Source organism: Dendrobates tinctorius, unplaced genomic scaffold, assembly GCF_039654945.1.
Source record: "Dendrobates tinctorius isolate UK_male_01 unplaced genomic scaffold, ASM3965494v1 ptg000060l, whole genome shotgun sequence".
Classification (NCBI taxonomy): Eukaryota; Metazoa; Chordata; class Amphibia; order Anura; family Dendrobatidae; genus Dendrobates; species Dendrobates tinctorius.
The window spans coordinates 81,633,845-81,647,739 of NW_027361728.1; the positions used below are offsets into that span (position 1 = coordinate 81,633,845).

The 13,895-nt window shown below is 41.7% G+C and overlaps 1 protein-coding gene across 1 annotated transcript; it reads left to right on the forward strand.

Moving 5' to 3' along the window:
- The first annotated feature begins 5,760 nt into the window (after positions 1–5,760).
- On the forward strand, positions 5,761–9,922 carry LOC141092705 (uncharacterized). Its single transcript, XM_073579095.1, has 2 exons — positions 5,761–7,553; positions 7,675–9,922. The coding sequence occupies exons 1-2, from the start codon at positions 7,537–7,539 to the stop codon at positions 8,630–8,632; spliced, it is 975 nt and encodes a 324-aa protein (XP_073435196.1). The 5' UTR covers positions 5,761–7,536; the 3' UTR covers positions 8,633–9,922.
- Positions 9,923–13,895: the final 3,973 nt, after the last annotated feature.

The window sequence follows — 13,895 nt, forward strand, 5'->3', positions numbered from 1 at the left end:
TATGTGCGGATGGTACCCAGGGCCTGGAGGAGAGGAGACTCTCTTCCATGCCCTGGGTACCATAATCCTGTAAAAAATAGAATAAAAATAAAAAATATTGCTATTCTCACCGGCCACCGGAGTCCTTCCCGCCTCTCACTACGCTCCCGGCATCTTCCGGTCCCAGTAATGCTTTGAGCGAATGACCCCGATGACGTCGCGCTCTCGCGAGCGTGACGTCATCGCAGGTCCGTCGCGCAAAGCTTTACTGGGATCGGAAGATGCCGGGAGCACCACAGAGCAGATCAGGGGCCGTCGGAAGGTGAGAATAACAATATTTTTTACTTTTTTTAGTATTTTTTACATCCTATCTTTTACTATTGATGCTGCATAAGCAGCATCAATAGTAAAAAGTTGGTCACACTTGTCAAACACTATGCTTGACAAGTGTGACCAACCTGTCAATCAGTTTTCCATGCGATGCTACAGATCGCTTAGAAAACGCTAGCATTCTGCAAGCTAATTACGCTTGCAAAATGCTAGTTTTTCCCGCGGCAGGGAGTTGCGGAATTGCCGGCAATTCCACACGTGTGCACATAGCCTAATAGGTGGCACTGGAGTTCCTCTTCCTTTCTGAAGAGGCAATTTGTATATTAGAAATACATTGACAATACATTGCCTTTAGTGGGGTGTGTCTCTACACAGTTTAACGCTGTCAGCACCTGATTGAACAGTATTAGAATGTGTAGGGATATACCCCAACGGTAGATCACAAAATGGTCAATTTATTCATATATTTTAAGCAGGCATAATAGAGGAACAACACATCACAAAGTTATGAAAAATGATGCTCTACTATTGGATTTTATTGGGAATACAAAGGTTTATTTACACCGATAAGTAATAAAATATCTTCATTTAGCATCAACTCTAGATTTATGGAGCGTTTCATTTTACAAGTTTCCTATTGATCAAGTGACAATGCCCATCAGGAGCTACATGGAAATGAAGCAGGGTGTCCTGCTATTCGGACCCCCAGCTTTCTACTGCAAATGACAGCAGTATACCGCAGAGGAAAATTAGAGCAATCATTTAGCTTCTTTCTACAGCCGCAATAGGGTAAATGCAATTATAAGCTTCTGCACAAAATCAACGTGCCATCCATGTTATACTAGGACAGGATACATCCTGCACATTACTCTTTGTACCCAATTTTTGCTCAAGCCAATCCATTGAGGGACTCCCTCCTCAGTATGTCCTAAGCTGGAAAATAAATAAATCCTTCATTACCATAATTAATCATTTATTTTTATATCCCTTATGCTAACGGAAAATCATTATTCTGTTTTTCTCGTGACACCCCCATTTGAAAAGAAATACAATGATGAGGACACGACTCTATATCAAAACAATTTTATGAGGTGAGAATATGTGCATTTTTTCAATGACACTTTGAAGTTTGGAACAAAAATTCTGTCAATCAACATCAATATTTATATTTGTGTATGAAATTTGTGTATGAAAACTCAAAAGACTTAAAATTAATCAGTCAGTAGAATCAACCTCCCCCACCCTAAAATTGCATAAATGGGCATGCTGTTCTTTTAAATGTAAATCTATCTCCACCTTTATAGCTTTGATCTTGTTGCTGCATTCACAAGTCATTAATGTTTTAATTCATATAAAAATAAGTTGTTAAGTGCTCTGGGTGTAACAAAGCACTTCCCAAGACTGTGCCTTCCTACCCGTGACCAGCCTCTTCAGCTTGATTGATAGCTCACTGCCTGTTTGATGATAGGCATCAGACAAATAAATCAGAGAGTCGGCTATCTATCAAGCTAAAGAGGCTGGTACAGGATGGGGAAACAACCTGTGGAGGCACAGACTTGGGAAGTGCTTTGTCACTGCCAGAGAACTTAACACCTCATATTCTTGTGAATTAAAACACTAATTACTAAGAAAACCAGCAACAGAGAAAATGTAAAGGGGTTGATGGATTTACAATTCAATGAACTGTATGCCCATGTACTGTATACGAATTGGGAGGGTTGATATTAAGGAAAAATTCCCTTTAATACATATTGAGAAACATTCTTTCATCCAGATGTGTCTGAACTTCTGGTTATTGCTGTATTTCCACTACGGTCATTTCCTTAACAAGGATCTGTCACTTCTGACATGTCTGATTTGGTGTGCTATATTTGTATTTCTCATAAAATATTAATTCTGGAGGATCATTCCCTTTTAATGTTCCAGTTGTTAATTTATTCATTAATTTCCAAGATGAATTCCTGAAGAACTACACAGTGCAGAATTGTGAAAAGTAAAGGTGCTCTATCATTCTAATTTCATGGCAAATATAAATACTTCTTAAGAGACACAAGGAGAACTAACAAGACTTCTTTCACTATTACTCACCTTTTATAGTGATAATAGGGTTATTTATAGCAGTATTTTCTAATCATACAGCTATATCTACAAAATAACATTTTCCTACATTCTATGGCTGAGCAGTTGCATGCAAGTTTCAGTTTATCATGCGTGGCTGGAGGTACGGAGAGCGCACCAGCACTGAACCTGGAAAAAGTAGAAATGCGTTCCCTGGAGTCTGACATGACACTTCACCATCTGGCAGCCTGAATGATGAATCTGGGGATGGCAAATGCTGGGAGAAATCTTTATGACTAAAGGTGCAACGGAAATTCGACAGTTCCAATGATGGGATACTTAAAAGATTAAAAGGATATTTTAGAAAGCTGTGTGATTTCAGCTAGGTTGTAACAGTTTGCCGACAGGCACAAAACAAATGGTTAATGAGAAGTACAGAGCCTGACCTTACCTACATGGAACTCTATAGAGAGGCCAACAGCAAGCCACCCCATATCACCAGATATTTGTGTCTGTACTCACTTTTAGTATTAGAACTTAAAGGGATGGTTCAAAACTAACTTTTATTTTAATATTAAATGTATGTCTACGTAATATCAGAATTACATTTTTTACCTACTTCCTGTTTGATGATGTTTTATTTGAGAGCACCCCATGCACGCTAGCATACTCAAACGAGTTATCACCAGGGGGAGAGGCTGTGGTGAATACCGCAGTCTCTGCCCCCAGTCTGTAATGAAGCGTCATCTGTACCATCTGTTTCAGGGGCTGGGCTAGTCCCGGCTCTACTAAGCATGCGTCTGTTGTCATTTCCAACTTATCCTCAGTAGGGTCATATCACTGTGCAATATTCTTCTCACACACAAACAGAGAGCACAGAATGGCAATTGTGCAGAAATATCCTGCAGTAAAACATATAACAGTAGTCAGCAAGTGCTGATGAAAAGATGATAACAAATACAGGGTATTTAGTCGATACTTTTTTTATAAAAAAATGTATACCAAGCTGCTTCACCGCGTCAAGGTATCCCTATTGAAGCAGTCCCTATCTAATGTATTTAAAACCTGAACATGTGAATAGTTTCTAAATGAACAGGATGAAGATAGGCCGTTTCCTAGTATGGGCACGTGGTGTAAGCCAGCTCCTTATGTGCATGTCACACAAGAGAGGGGTGGGGTCTCTCAAATCATGCATAGGCACGGAACAAACTGGATTAAAAACATGTGACATGCACACATATGAACAAGTCGGTAGGACACTGTTCATACCACCCACTGACTCAAACACAAACAGAGCACAGAATGACAATTGTGCAGATATATCCTGCAGTAAAACATATAACAGTAGTCAGCAAGTGCTGATAAAAAGATGATAACAAATACAGGGTATTTAGTCGATACGTTTTTTTATAAAAAAAAGTATACCAAGCTGCTTCACCGTGTCAAGGTAACCCTATTGAAGCAGTCCCTATCTAATGTATTTAAAACCTGAACATGTGAACAGTGTCTAAATGAACAGGATGAAGATAGGCCGCTTCCTAGTATGGGCACGTGGTGTAAGCCAGCTCCTTATGTGCATGTCACACAAGAGAGGGGTGCGGTCTCTCAAATCATGCATAGGCACGGAAAAAACTGGATTAAAAACACATGTGACATGCACACATATGAACAAGTCGGTAGGACACTGTTCATACCACCCACTGACTCAAACACAAACAGAGAGCACAGAATGACAATTGTGCAGAAATATCCTGCAGTAAAACATATAATAGTAACAGTTTTTTCCGAGCCTATGCATGATTTGAGAGACCCCACCCCTCTCTTGTGTGACATGCACATAAGGAGCTGGCTTACACCACGTGCCCATACTAGGAAGTGGCCTATCTTCATCCTGTTCATTTAGACACTGTTCACATGTTCAGGTTTTAGATACATTAGATAGGGACTGCTTCAATAGGGTTACCTTGACGCGGTGAAGCAGCTTGGTATATATTTTTTTTATAAAAAAACGTATCGACTAAATACCCTGTATTTGTTATCATCTTTTCATCAGCACTTGCTGACTACTGTTATATGTTTTACTGCAGGATATTTCTGCACAATTGTCATTCTGTGCTCTCTGTTTGTGTTTGAGTCAGTGGGTGGTATGAACAGTGTCCTACAGACTTGTTCATATGTGTGCATGTCACATGTGTTTTTAATATTCTCACAGCACAGTGACAGCTATGATGAGAAGTCTGGCAAGCAGAGACCAGCCATGCCCCCACAAGTTGAACAGAGAAGAACAGACTATCTGCAGACCTGATATAACCGGTCTGCAGAGGAACAGAGACTGCGATCTGCAGACCGGATATAACCTCAAGAGAAATGTGCTGTCTTCCAGGTGCATAAATTAAAGATGTGTCTGACAGGATATCAGGACTCTTCAAACCTACAGATGACTACCCATTCCTGCTAATACATCTGGGGACAAATGACACCGCAAGAAACAACCTGGAAACAATCTGCAGTGACTTTGAAAAGTTAGGTAAGGCCTGTTTCACACATCAGTTCTTTACCATCAGTCAAAATCTGCCAAAATTTGAAAATGGCGGATCCGCTTTTCTTGTGGCGGATCCGCCGTTTTTTTCTATTGAGATACATTAGTGGCGGGTTTTGGCGGATGGTCGTCCGTTAAGTCCGCTATTCGGTGGATCCGCCAGATTTTTGGCGGATTCTGTCTGAGGAGAACGGACTTTGCAACGTTTTTTGGCGCCGTCAAAATGGCGGGAGACGGCGGATCCGCCGTCGTCCACCATTTGATAGAATGGCCGCCTATGGGCGGCGGATCCGCTGGGATCTGCTATTTCGCAGAATCCGCTATTTCGCACTGACCATGCTCAGAAAAAAAGATACTTTTCCAGACAGTCCAAAACTATAGAAAGGTGGGCTAATTAATCATTGGGCCCAGACATCCGGCACCAGCCAGAAGAAGAGACAAGAGACAGCCTGCCTGCCCAGCACCAAGAGGCCTGCCACCACAAGAGGCCTGCTAGCACCTGCCCAGCTCCAAGCCAGGACCGAGAGGCCTGCCAGTGCCAGCCAGCACCAACAGCCTGCCAGCAAAGCCTGCAATTGTGTGAGTATAAAATCTATTTGTGTGGGGCATGTCTGTGTGTGTTTGTGGCTGGCCTGCATGTTTGTGTGTGTGGCATGCGTGTTTGTGTGTGTGGCATGCCTGTGTGTGTGTGTATGGTCTGCATTCCTGCATGTATGTTCGTGGCCTCCCAGTGTTGCATGTCTGTGTGTGTTTATTTTTATTATGCTTTTTTTCATACTTTAATTGTTTTTCTGTTGCATGTGTACTGCATTTTATTTTCATAGTACTGTAATTTTATTTGCAATTGTTGTGCTGTGATTGTGTTGTGTATTGTATGTGGTATAACTGTGGTATGGTATGTGGTGTAACTGTAGTATGTTTTCTGTTTTTTTTTATTTTTCATTTATTGTGGTATTTAAAATAAAGAGCAGAGTAGCTCATACTTGTGAAAAAAATAAATAAAAAAAATTAATAAAAACTGTTTATAAAAATTGTCCGTAGTATTATTTTAAAACCAGGTAAAATATTCTTATGTGCAAAAAAGGTAAAATTAAGTGTTTGTGTTTGGTATACAAGTGTGGTTACACTCTCAGTGAGAGATTGTAAGGGAATTTCCACACATGCAAACACTTGGGTATACTCTCAGTGAGAGTTTCAGGGAATTACACACATTCAATCACAGTGTGGTTATACTCTCAGTGAGAGATTGTCAGGGAATTTACACACATGCAAACACTTGGGTATACTCTCAGTGAGAGTTTCAGGGAATTACACACATCCAATCACAGTAACTCTCAGTGAGAGATTGTCAGGGAATTTACACACATGCAAACACTTAAAAATGTGGGTATACTGTCAATGAGAGTTTCATGGAATTCCACACATAACAATGAAGATTTTTTTATGTTATTAAAATTATATTTATACTTGCAGATCCGTTTAGGAAGTACCGCAGCAGACCCACCAGGCTGCAGCAGACCTGCCAGGCGGTAGCAGAGTAGCCAGACCACAGCAGAGCAGCATACAAAAAACTTCAGTTTTCACAATAAGTATAAATGCCTGAAAGCTTTTATTATCCTTTGTATAGTAGCTAACAAGTGTTTTTATACTTGCAGATCCGTTTCGGAAGTACCGCAGCAGACCCACCAGGCCGCAGCAGACCAAATAATGTCTTCTTCTGGGAGCTCCCCCTCACATCATCAGCGAACTGAGGTAATATAAATAATGGGGGTTTTTTTTAATCTTATTTTACTGTTAAATTTTTTGTAACCCTATATGCATGTATTCTGTTTTCACAGGAAGCTGAATCTGAGGAGCTTGTAGGAGGAGACATGCAGGGTGGAGAAATGCAAGGAGGGGGCGCGCAGAGTGTAAGTTTAGCACATACAAAAACTCACATTCATACATAATGCTACAGCCAACACAAACATTCATCACAGCACACACAATAACTCCACATCCATCCAACCACACACCTTTTTCTTTTTTTTTTTAAGTCTTCACAATCCGGTGCCCGCACTAGAGTGACTCCCAGGACATCCCAGCGTCGTCAAGGAGATGCGTCTGGTGGTCGCCGAACAGTATTTGGTTGATTGGTTAAGCTCATGTGTTTCAATTTAATAATCTTTTTTTTGTTTTGTTTTTTCACAGGTTTCACAGCGTGCTCCCCAAATACCAGTGGAAGAGGGGATAATCATTGATGTGGATGCCCTCATCGAGGCTGTGCAACCACGGGAGCCGCTGTGGAACATGGGAAACCGCTTCCATGCCGACCAACCAACCACCCGACGGCTATGGGATGAGGTGTCTTCGGAGGTTGTAGACAACTGGGAGGAGCTCGATGCGAGGGCCAGGGATTTTGTGCGTAAGTATTCCAATTTCAGTAACTTAATATTACAGCATGTGAAGTTTTTAATACTAACCAATTTTTTTATTTTTCCCTTCACAGGTGACAGGGTTATCATACGGTGGCGGTCGCTCAGGGATCGCTTCAAGAGGGACTTCAACAAGGAGATGCAGGCCCCGAATGGATCGAGAGGACGCAGGAGCACCCCGTATAAACATTACAGAGCCCTGTTGTCCTCCGGTCGATGATGGTGAGCAGAAGGTAAATATTCCACACACCATTACAGTTGTACAAATGTATCAATGTTTAACCAAATTATTTTTTTACAGCAATGCTAAATGAAATGTAAATATATTAATATATTTTTTTTTCTCTTTTCTAGCACCATCTGCAGCACTCGGGAGCCTGCTTTCGAGTTGCCTCCCTCTGGAGTGATCCCTTCGGAGACCGCCACCGGGGACCACATCGAGGTATCTGACCCCTCTGTACCTTCCCTCTTGTCTCGTCTCTCTATCCCCTCCACCAGCACTGGAGCAGCAGGGCAGTCTTCATCACATGAAGCTGCAGGTGACTATTTAGAGTTCCCTTTACCCCATCCCTCTGACACTGCTGCAACATCTCGACCAACTTTTGGTTCTGGACGGCAGCGTCAGAAAGATCAGGAAAGGATGACCTTGTCTGACTGTTTGAATCTGAATTCAACCATTCAGAATGCATTCCGTATTTTGGGGCAACAGTTAACTTCTGGGTTGAACATGATCAATCAAAGTATCATGGAACTCAGAAGTTACATGGAATGGTTGAATGCAGAGTCAAACCAGACGCCGATACATATTTTTTTTCATTCAGTTGTCCGGCAAATGGAAGGTTTAAATACTCACCAGCAGATGCATGTGATGCAAGTCTGTCACAATGCTCTAGTGGCTGCAGTGTCCGAAGCATCCCATTCTACCCATGCACCTCATTCCACCGTCCTCCTCCCTCTGTTCATCCTTCCCCAATCCATCCTTCCACCGTCCATAATTCCACCACCATCCATCATCTTACCACCATCCATCCTCCTACCACTCCTCCTTTCTCTAGTTCCCCATTCCATTCTTCCCAGTACCTTCCTTCCCCATTGCATTATACCCCAATGCCCTCACCATACCCACCCCCACACACGCCTTCAATGTTCCCACAAACATCCTCTGTTCATCTCCCATCCCAACCTCATGTTTTCAACCCCCCTTCCACTTCTGATCCTCACCAACTCTGTTCCCAGTCCTCCACCCCCCCCCGATGTGGTCAACCCTGTTCCCTCCGATGATCTCTCCACCCAACAGTACCAGCATCTGTAATTTTGTAAAAAAAATTGGTAAAATAAGTTTTCTCAAAAAATTAGTAATAAACAGTATATAATTTTGAAAAAAAATTCAAAAATAAACATGTTTTTGTTTCAAAACAATTTTATTGTGTAGTTTACTTTTTTTCTTTACTTCTTGGTGAAGTTTCAAAGTACACCGGTGGTGTAAAGGTAAAAAAACACAACACTTGGTGAAGTTTCAAAGTACATCGGTGGTGTACAGATACAAATACACAACACTTGGTAAAATGTCATAGTACACCGGTGATGTACAGATACAAATACACAACACTTGGTAAAATTTCAAAGTACACCGGTGATGTACAGATACAAATACACAACACTTGGTAAAATTTCAAAGTACACCGGTGGTGTAAAGGTAAAAAAACAAAACAATGTTATTACCCACAATTGATGTAAAGGTATCAAAACTATGAAAGAAAAAAGGAAAAATTACAAAAGTTTTTCTTATCCAAAAAAGGAACCTTGGTATAAAAAAAAAAAATAATACAAAAAATTATACCTTGTCATCTTGGCAGTCAACTCTTCCTTCTGGTGACAGAAAATAATCCGCAAATGTGTCCCTCATTCTTGACACTGACACAGTACTCCGAACACTTGTCTGCTGATAATCCCACAAGGTGGTTTCACAAACATTTTCTTCCATGGAAACAGGTTCCTTTGAAAGTACAAAATTGTGCAGGATGACACATGCCTTCACCACCTCATCCACAGTCTCAGTTTTCATTTTTATGGTCATTAACAGCACTCTCCATTTTGCAGTTAAAATCCCAAAAGCACACTCCACCACTCTTCGCGCTCTTGTCAATCGATAGTTAAATATTTTTTTGCTGTGTGTCAATCCATGACTTCCATAGGGCTTGAGAAGATGTTTGGAGAGTTGAAAAGCGTCGTCACCAACACACACAAATGGCATTGGTGGGCCCGTTGTTCCAGGGAGTGGTCTTGGAGGTGTGAATTCAAAATTGTCTCCATACAAATGACGGCCCTTTGCGGACATCTTAAATACCTGCGAATCGTTGGATCGACCATACGCACCAATGTCGACCGCAATAAATTTGCATTTTGAGTCTGCAATGGCCATCAATACAATGGAGAAGAATTTCTTGTAGTTGAAAAATTCTGATCCAGATCCAATGGGTTTCACAATCCGTATATGCTTCCCATCAACTGCACCAACAATTTGGAAACTGGCAAATTTCTTGAAAGTTGTCCGCAATCTCCAGCCACCTCTCCTGTGTTGGCTGTGGGATGTACTCCTCGTGTAGACAAATCCCACAATGCCCGGCAGGTCTGTTGGACAATTCCAGATATTGTCGATATCCGAAGCTGGAACTGGTAATGGAGGGAGGTGAAGGATTCTCCAGTTGCCCGGAATCTGTTAAAAAAAGGGGAAAAAAGTAAAATTAATACAAACTACAAGCAATAACATAACATTAAAAGTCTGCAGAATCAGAAAACTTTGAAAAATAGATAACTTACCGAAGGGTCACAATCAAACGCTCCGCCGGTGAAATAGAAAACCACATGTAGGTGTCTCTTCTCCGGATTTGCGCTCCGACACGCTCCACCAACATCTCAAACAAGTCCTGTCTCATGCGCACATAATTGATGAACTTGTCCGGATTATCCCTCAATTCCAGGTACAGTGTAGAAAACATGCCAAGGGTAAATCTCTGTGCATTTATCGGATTAATCGAAAGCCGTCTCTTCCTCCAATGCAGGATTCGCAGTCTTTTCTCCCTCTGGAGAGCAATAATTGCCAAACGATTGCATTGAAAATCAAATTCCACAAAGAGGGTGTTAATATTCGCTATTACTCCTTCCATCTCTGCTACTAGCTCTAAAACCTTTCAAAGATATTGTTTTACAATACCATAGATATAGTTTTCCCTAGCTTCCAGGATCCAATCACATTTGGGAGCATTTTCAAAGAGCCAATCATATTTGAGAGCATCCCATTTGGAAGGTGTGTAAAAACGGATCCGTCAGAAAACGGACCAAACGGATGGAAAAAACGGATGCGAGCGTATGGTACGGATCCATTTTTTGACGGATCCGTACACAAATCCGTGTAGCGGATCTGTCAAAAAACGGATCCGTACCATCAGCTCGCATCCGTTTTTACACATTTTCACTTTTTGGCGGATTTTGACTGATTTGAAAAAACTGATGAGTGAAACAGGCCTAAGAAAGTGAAAGAACTGGGAGCGCAGGTGGTCGCATCCATCCTCTCAGTGGATGGCCATGGAACAAGGAGATGGAGTAAGATTCTGCAGGTGAACAACTGGCTACGTCTATGGTGCCGTCAGCAAGGATTTGGATTTCTGGATCAAGGAGTGAATTACCTATATGATGGACTACTTGCTAGAGATGGGGTGCACCTTATGAAGACTGGAAAACATGTATTTGGAAGTCACCTTGCTACACTCATCAGGAGAGCTTTAAACTAGAACAATGTGGGAAGGGAAGCAAAAGGCCAGAAAAAAAGCCATACACTTGACAAATACTATTGAGAACTCTGTTATTAGAAGTGGAAAGGAAGAACAAAGACAAAAAAATCTAAATAATAAAAATATTGGAAAAAGAGATACCACAAACAAATGTTTCTATACAAATGCACAAAGCATGGGCAACAAATGAGAACTGCAACTAACACCACAGGAGAAGAAATATGATGTCATTAGAATCACTGAAACTCAGGCTAGTTTCACAACGTGTTGGGTTTTGGAGCGCCCGGCGCACCGTCAAAAGGACGCGTGCGCTGGCAAAAGCATACCTGAGCACGGCCTGCGTACCCAATGCTAAAGAAAGGGTGCACAGGTCGCATGCAGCGTCATGAGCCCGTAGGCAGAGCTGACCGGAGGAGGCACGGCAGGGGGCGGAGCATCATGACGAGCATGCGCTGCGCCTCCAAACGCTAGTGGGAAACTAGCCTTAGTGAGACGATACACATGATTAGAATACAAGGCTAGAATGATACAACTTGTTTGCAAGAATCAGACTTGATAAATGAGGAGGAGGTTTCGCATTGTATGTTAGAAAAGTGTATATCTGCACAGAGATCCAAGCTTCAGAGACTGGGAGTTCTGTAGAAACTGGGTAAGAATGCAAGGAGAGAATAACCGAAAGGACACCATTGTAGACATTTCCTACAGGCCGCCTGTGCAAGCTGAAGATATGGATGAACTCTTTATGTATCAAATGGCCAAGTTTTGCAAAAAATATGATATTGTGTTCATGGGAGATTTCAACTATCCAGGCAAAACTAACACGTCAAGCAAATTCTTATCCTCTTTTCTGACAACTTTATCTTCCAATAACATAGTAACATAGTTAGGCTGAAAAAAGACAATAGTCCATCCAGTTCAGCCTATAAAATTCTGTCAGAATAAATCCCCAGATCTACATCCTTCTAAAGAACCTAACAATAACTGTAAGATGCAATACTGTTACGCTCCAGGAAGACATCCAGGCCTCTCTTGAACCCTTCGACTGAGTTCGTCATCACCACCTCCTCAGACAGGGGATTCCAGATTCTCACTGCCCTAACTGTAAAGAATCCTCTTCTATGTTGGTGGAAAAACCTTTTCTCCTCCAGACGCAGAGAATGCCCCCTTGTGACCGTCGCCTTCCTTGGTATAAACAGATCCTCAGAGAGATGTTTGTATTGTCCCCTTATATTATACATGGTTATTAGATCGCCCCTCAGTCGTCTTTTTCTAGACTAAATAATCCTAATTTTTCTAATCTCTCTGGGTATTGTAGTTCCCCCATCCCCTTTATTAATTTTTTTGCCCTCCTTTGTACACGCTCTAGTTCCATTATATCCTTCATGAGCACCGGTGCCCAAAACTGTACACAGTACTCCATGTGCGGTCTAACCAGAGATTTGTACAGAGGCAGTATAATGCTCTCATCATGTGTATCCAGACCTCTTTTAATGCACCCCATGTTTGCCTTGGCAGCCGCTGCCTGGCATTTGCTGCTCCAGGTAAGTTTATCATTAACTAGGATCCCCAAGTCCTTCTCCATGTCAGATTTACCCAGTGGTTTACCGTTCAGTGTGTAATGGTGATATTCATTCCTTCTTCCCATGTGTATAACCTTACATTTATCATTGTTAAACTGCATCTGCCACCTTTCGGCCCAAGTTCCCAACTTATCCAGATCCATCTGTAGCAGAATACTATCTTCTCTTATATTGACTGCTTTACATAGTTTTGTATCATCTGCAAATATCGATATTTTACCGTGCAAACCTTCTACCAGATCGTTAATAAATATGTTGAAGAGAATAGGTCCCAACACCGACCCCATGCGGTACCCCACTGGTCACAGCGACCCAGTTAGAGAATATACCATTTATAACCACCCTCTGCTTTTTCTATCACTAAGCCAGTTACTTACCCATTTACACACATTTTCCCCCAGACCCAGCATTCTCATTTTGTGTACCAACCTCTTGTGTGGCACGGTATCAAACGCTTTGGAAAAATCAAGATATACTACATCCAATGACTCACCTTGGTCCAGTCTATAGCTTACCTCTTCATAAAAACTGATTAGATTGGTTTGACAGGAGCGATTCCTCATAAACCCATGCTGATATGGCGTTAAACAGTTATTCTCATTGTGATAATCCTGAATAACATCCCTCAGAAACCCTTCAAATATTTTACCAACAATAGAGGTTAGACTTTACTGGCCTATAATTTCCAGGTTGACTTTTAGAGCCTTTTTTGAATATTGGTACCACATTTGCTATGCGCCAGTCCTGTGGAACAGACCCCGTCGCTATAGAGTCTCTAAATATAAGAAATAATGGTTTGTCTATTACAATAAGTAGGGGAGAAAACAAGGATCTAATCCTTATAAACAGGGAGGAAATGGTTGAGGAGGTAAGAGTGGCTAAGACCCTAAGAGGTACTAGGAACTAGAGGAGGAAGACCTGTGAAGACTCAAACTTCAAGGTTAGATTTCAGAAAGGCAGATTTTAAAGGACTCAGAAAGAGAATTGGAGGGATCCAATGGCTGGATATCCTTAAAGGGAAACTGTCACCCCCCAGGTGTTTTTAAGAAAAAGAGCCACCTTGTGCAGCACTAATGCTGCATTCTGTCAAGGTGGCTCTTTTATTTAGCGTCCCTTCCACCACAGAAATAATCGTTTATAAAATTGGTCAGACATACCAGAATTTTGACGGGGGGGGGCAGGTCTTTCCCCCTCTGACACCGAA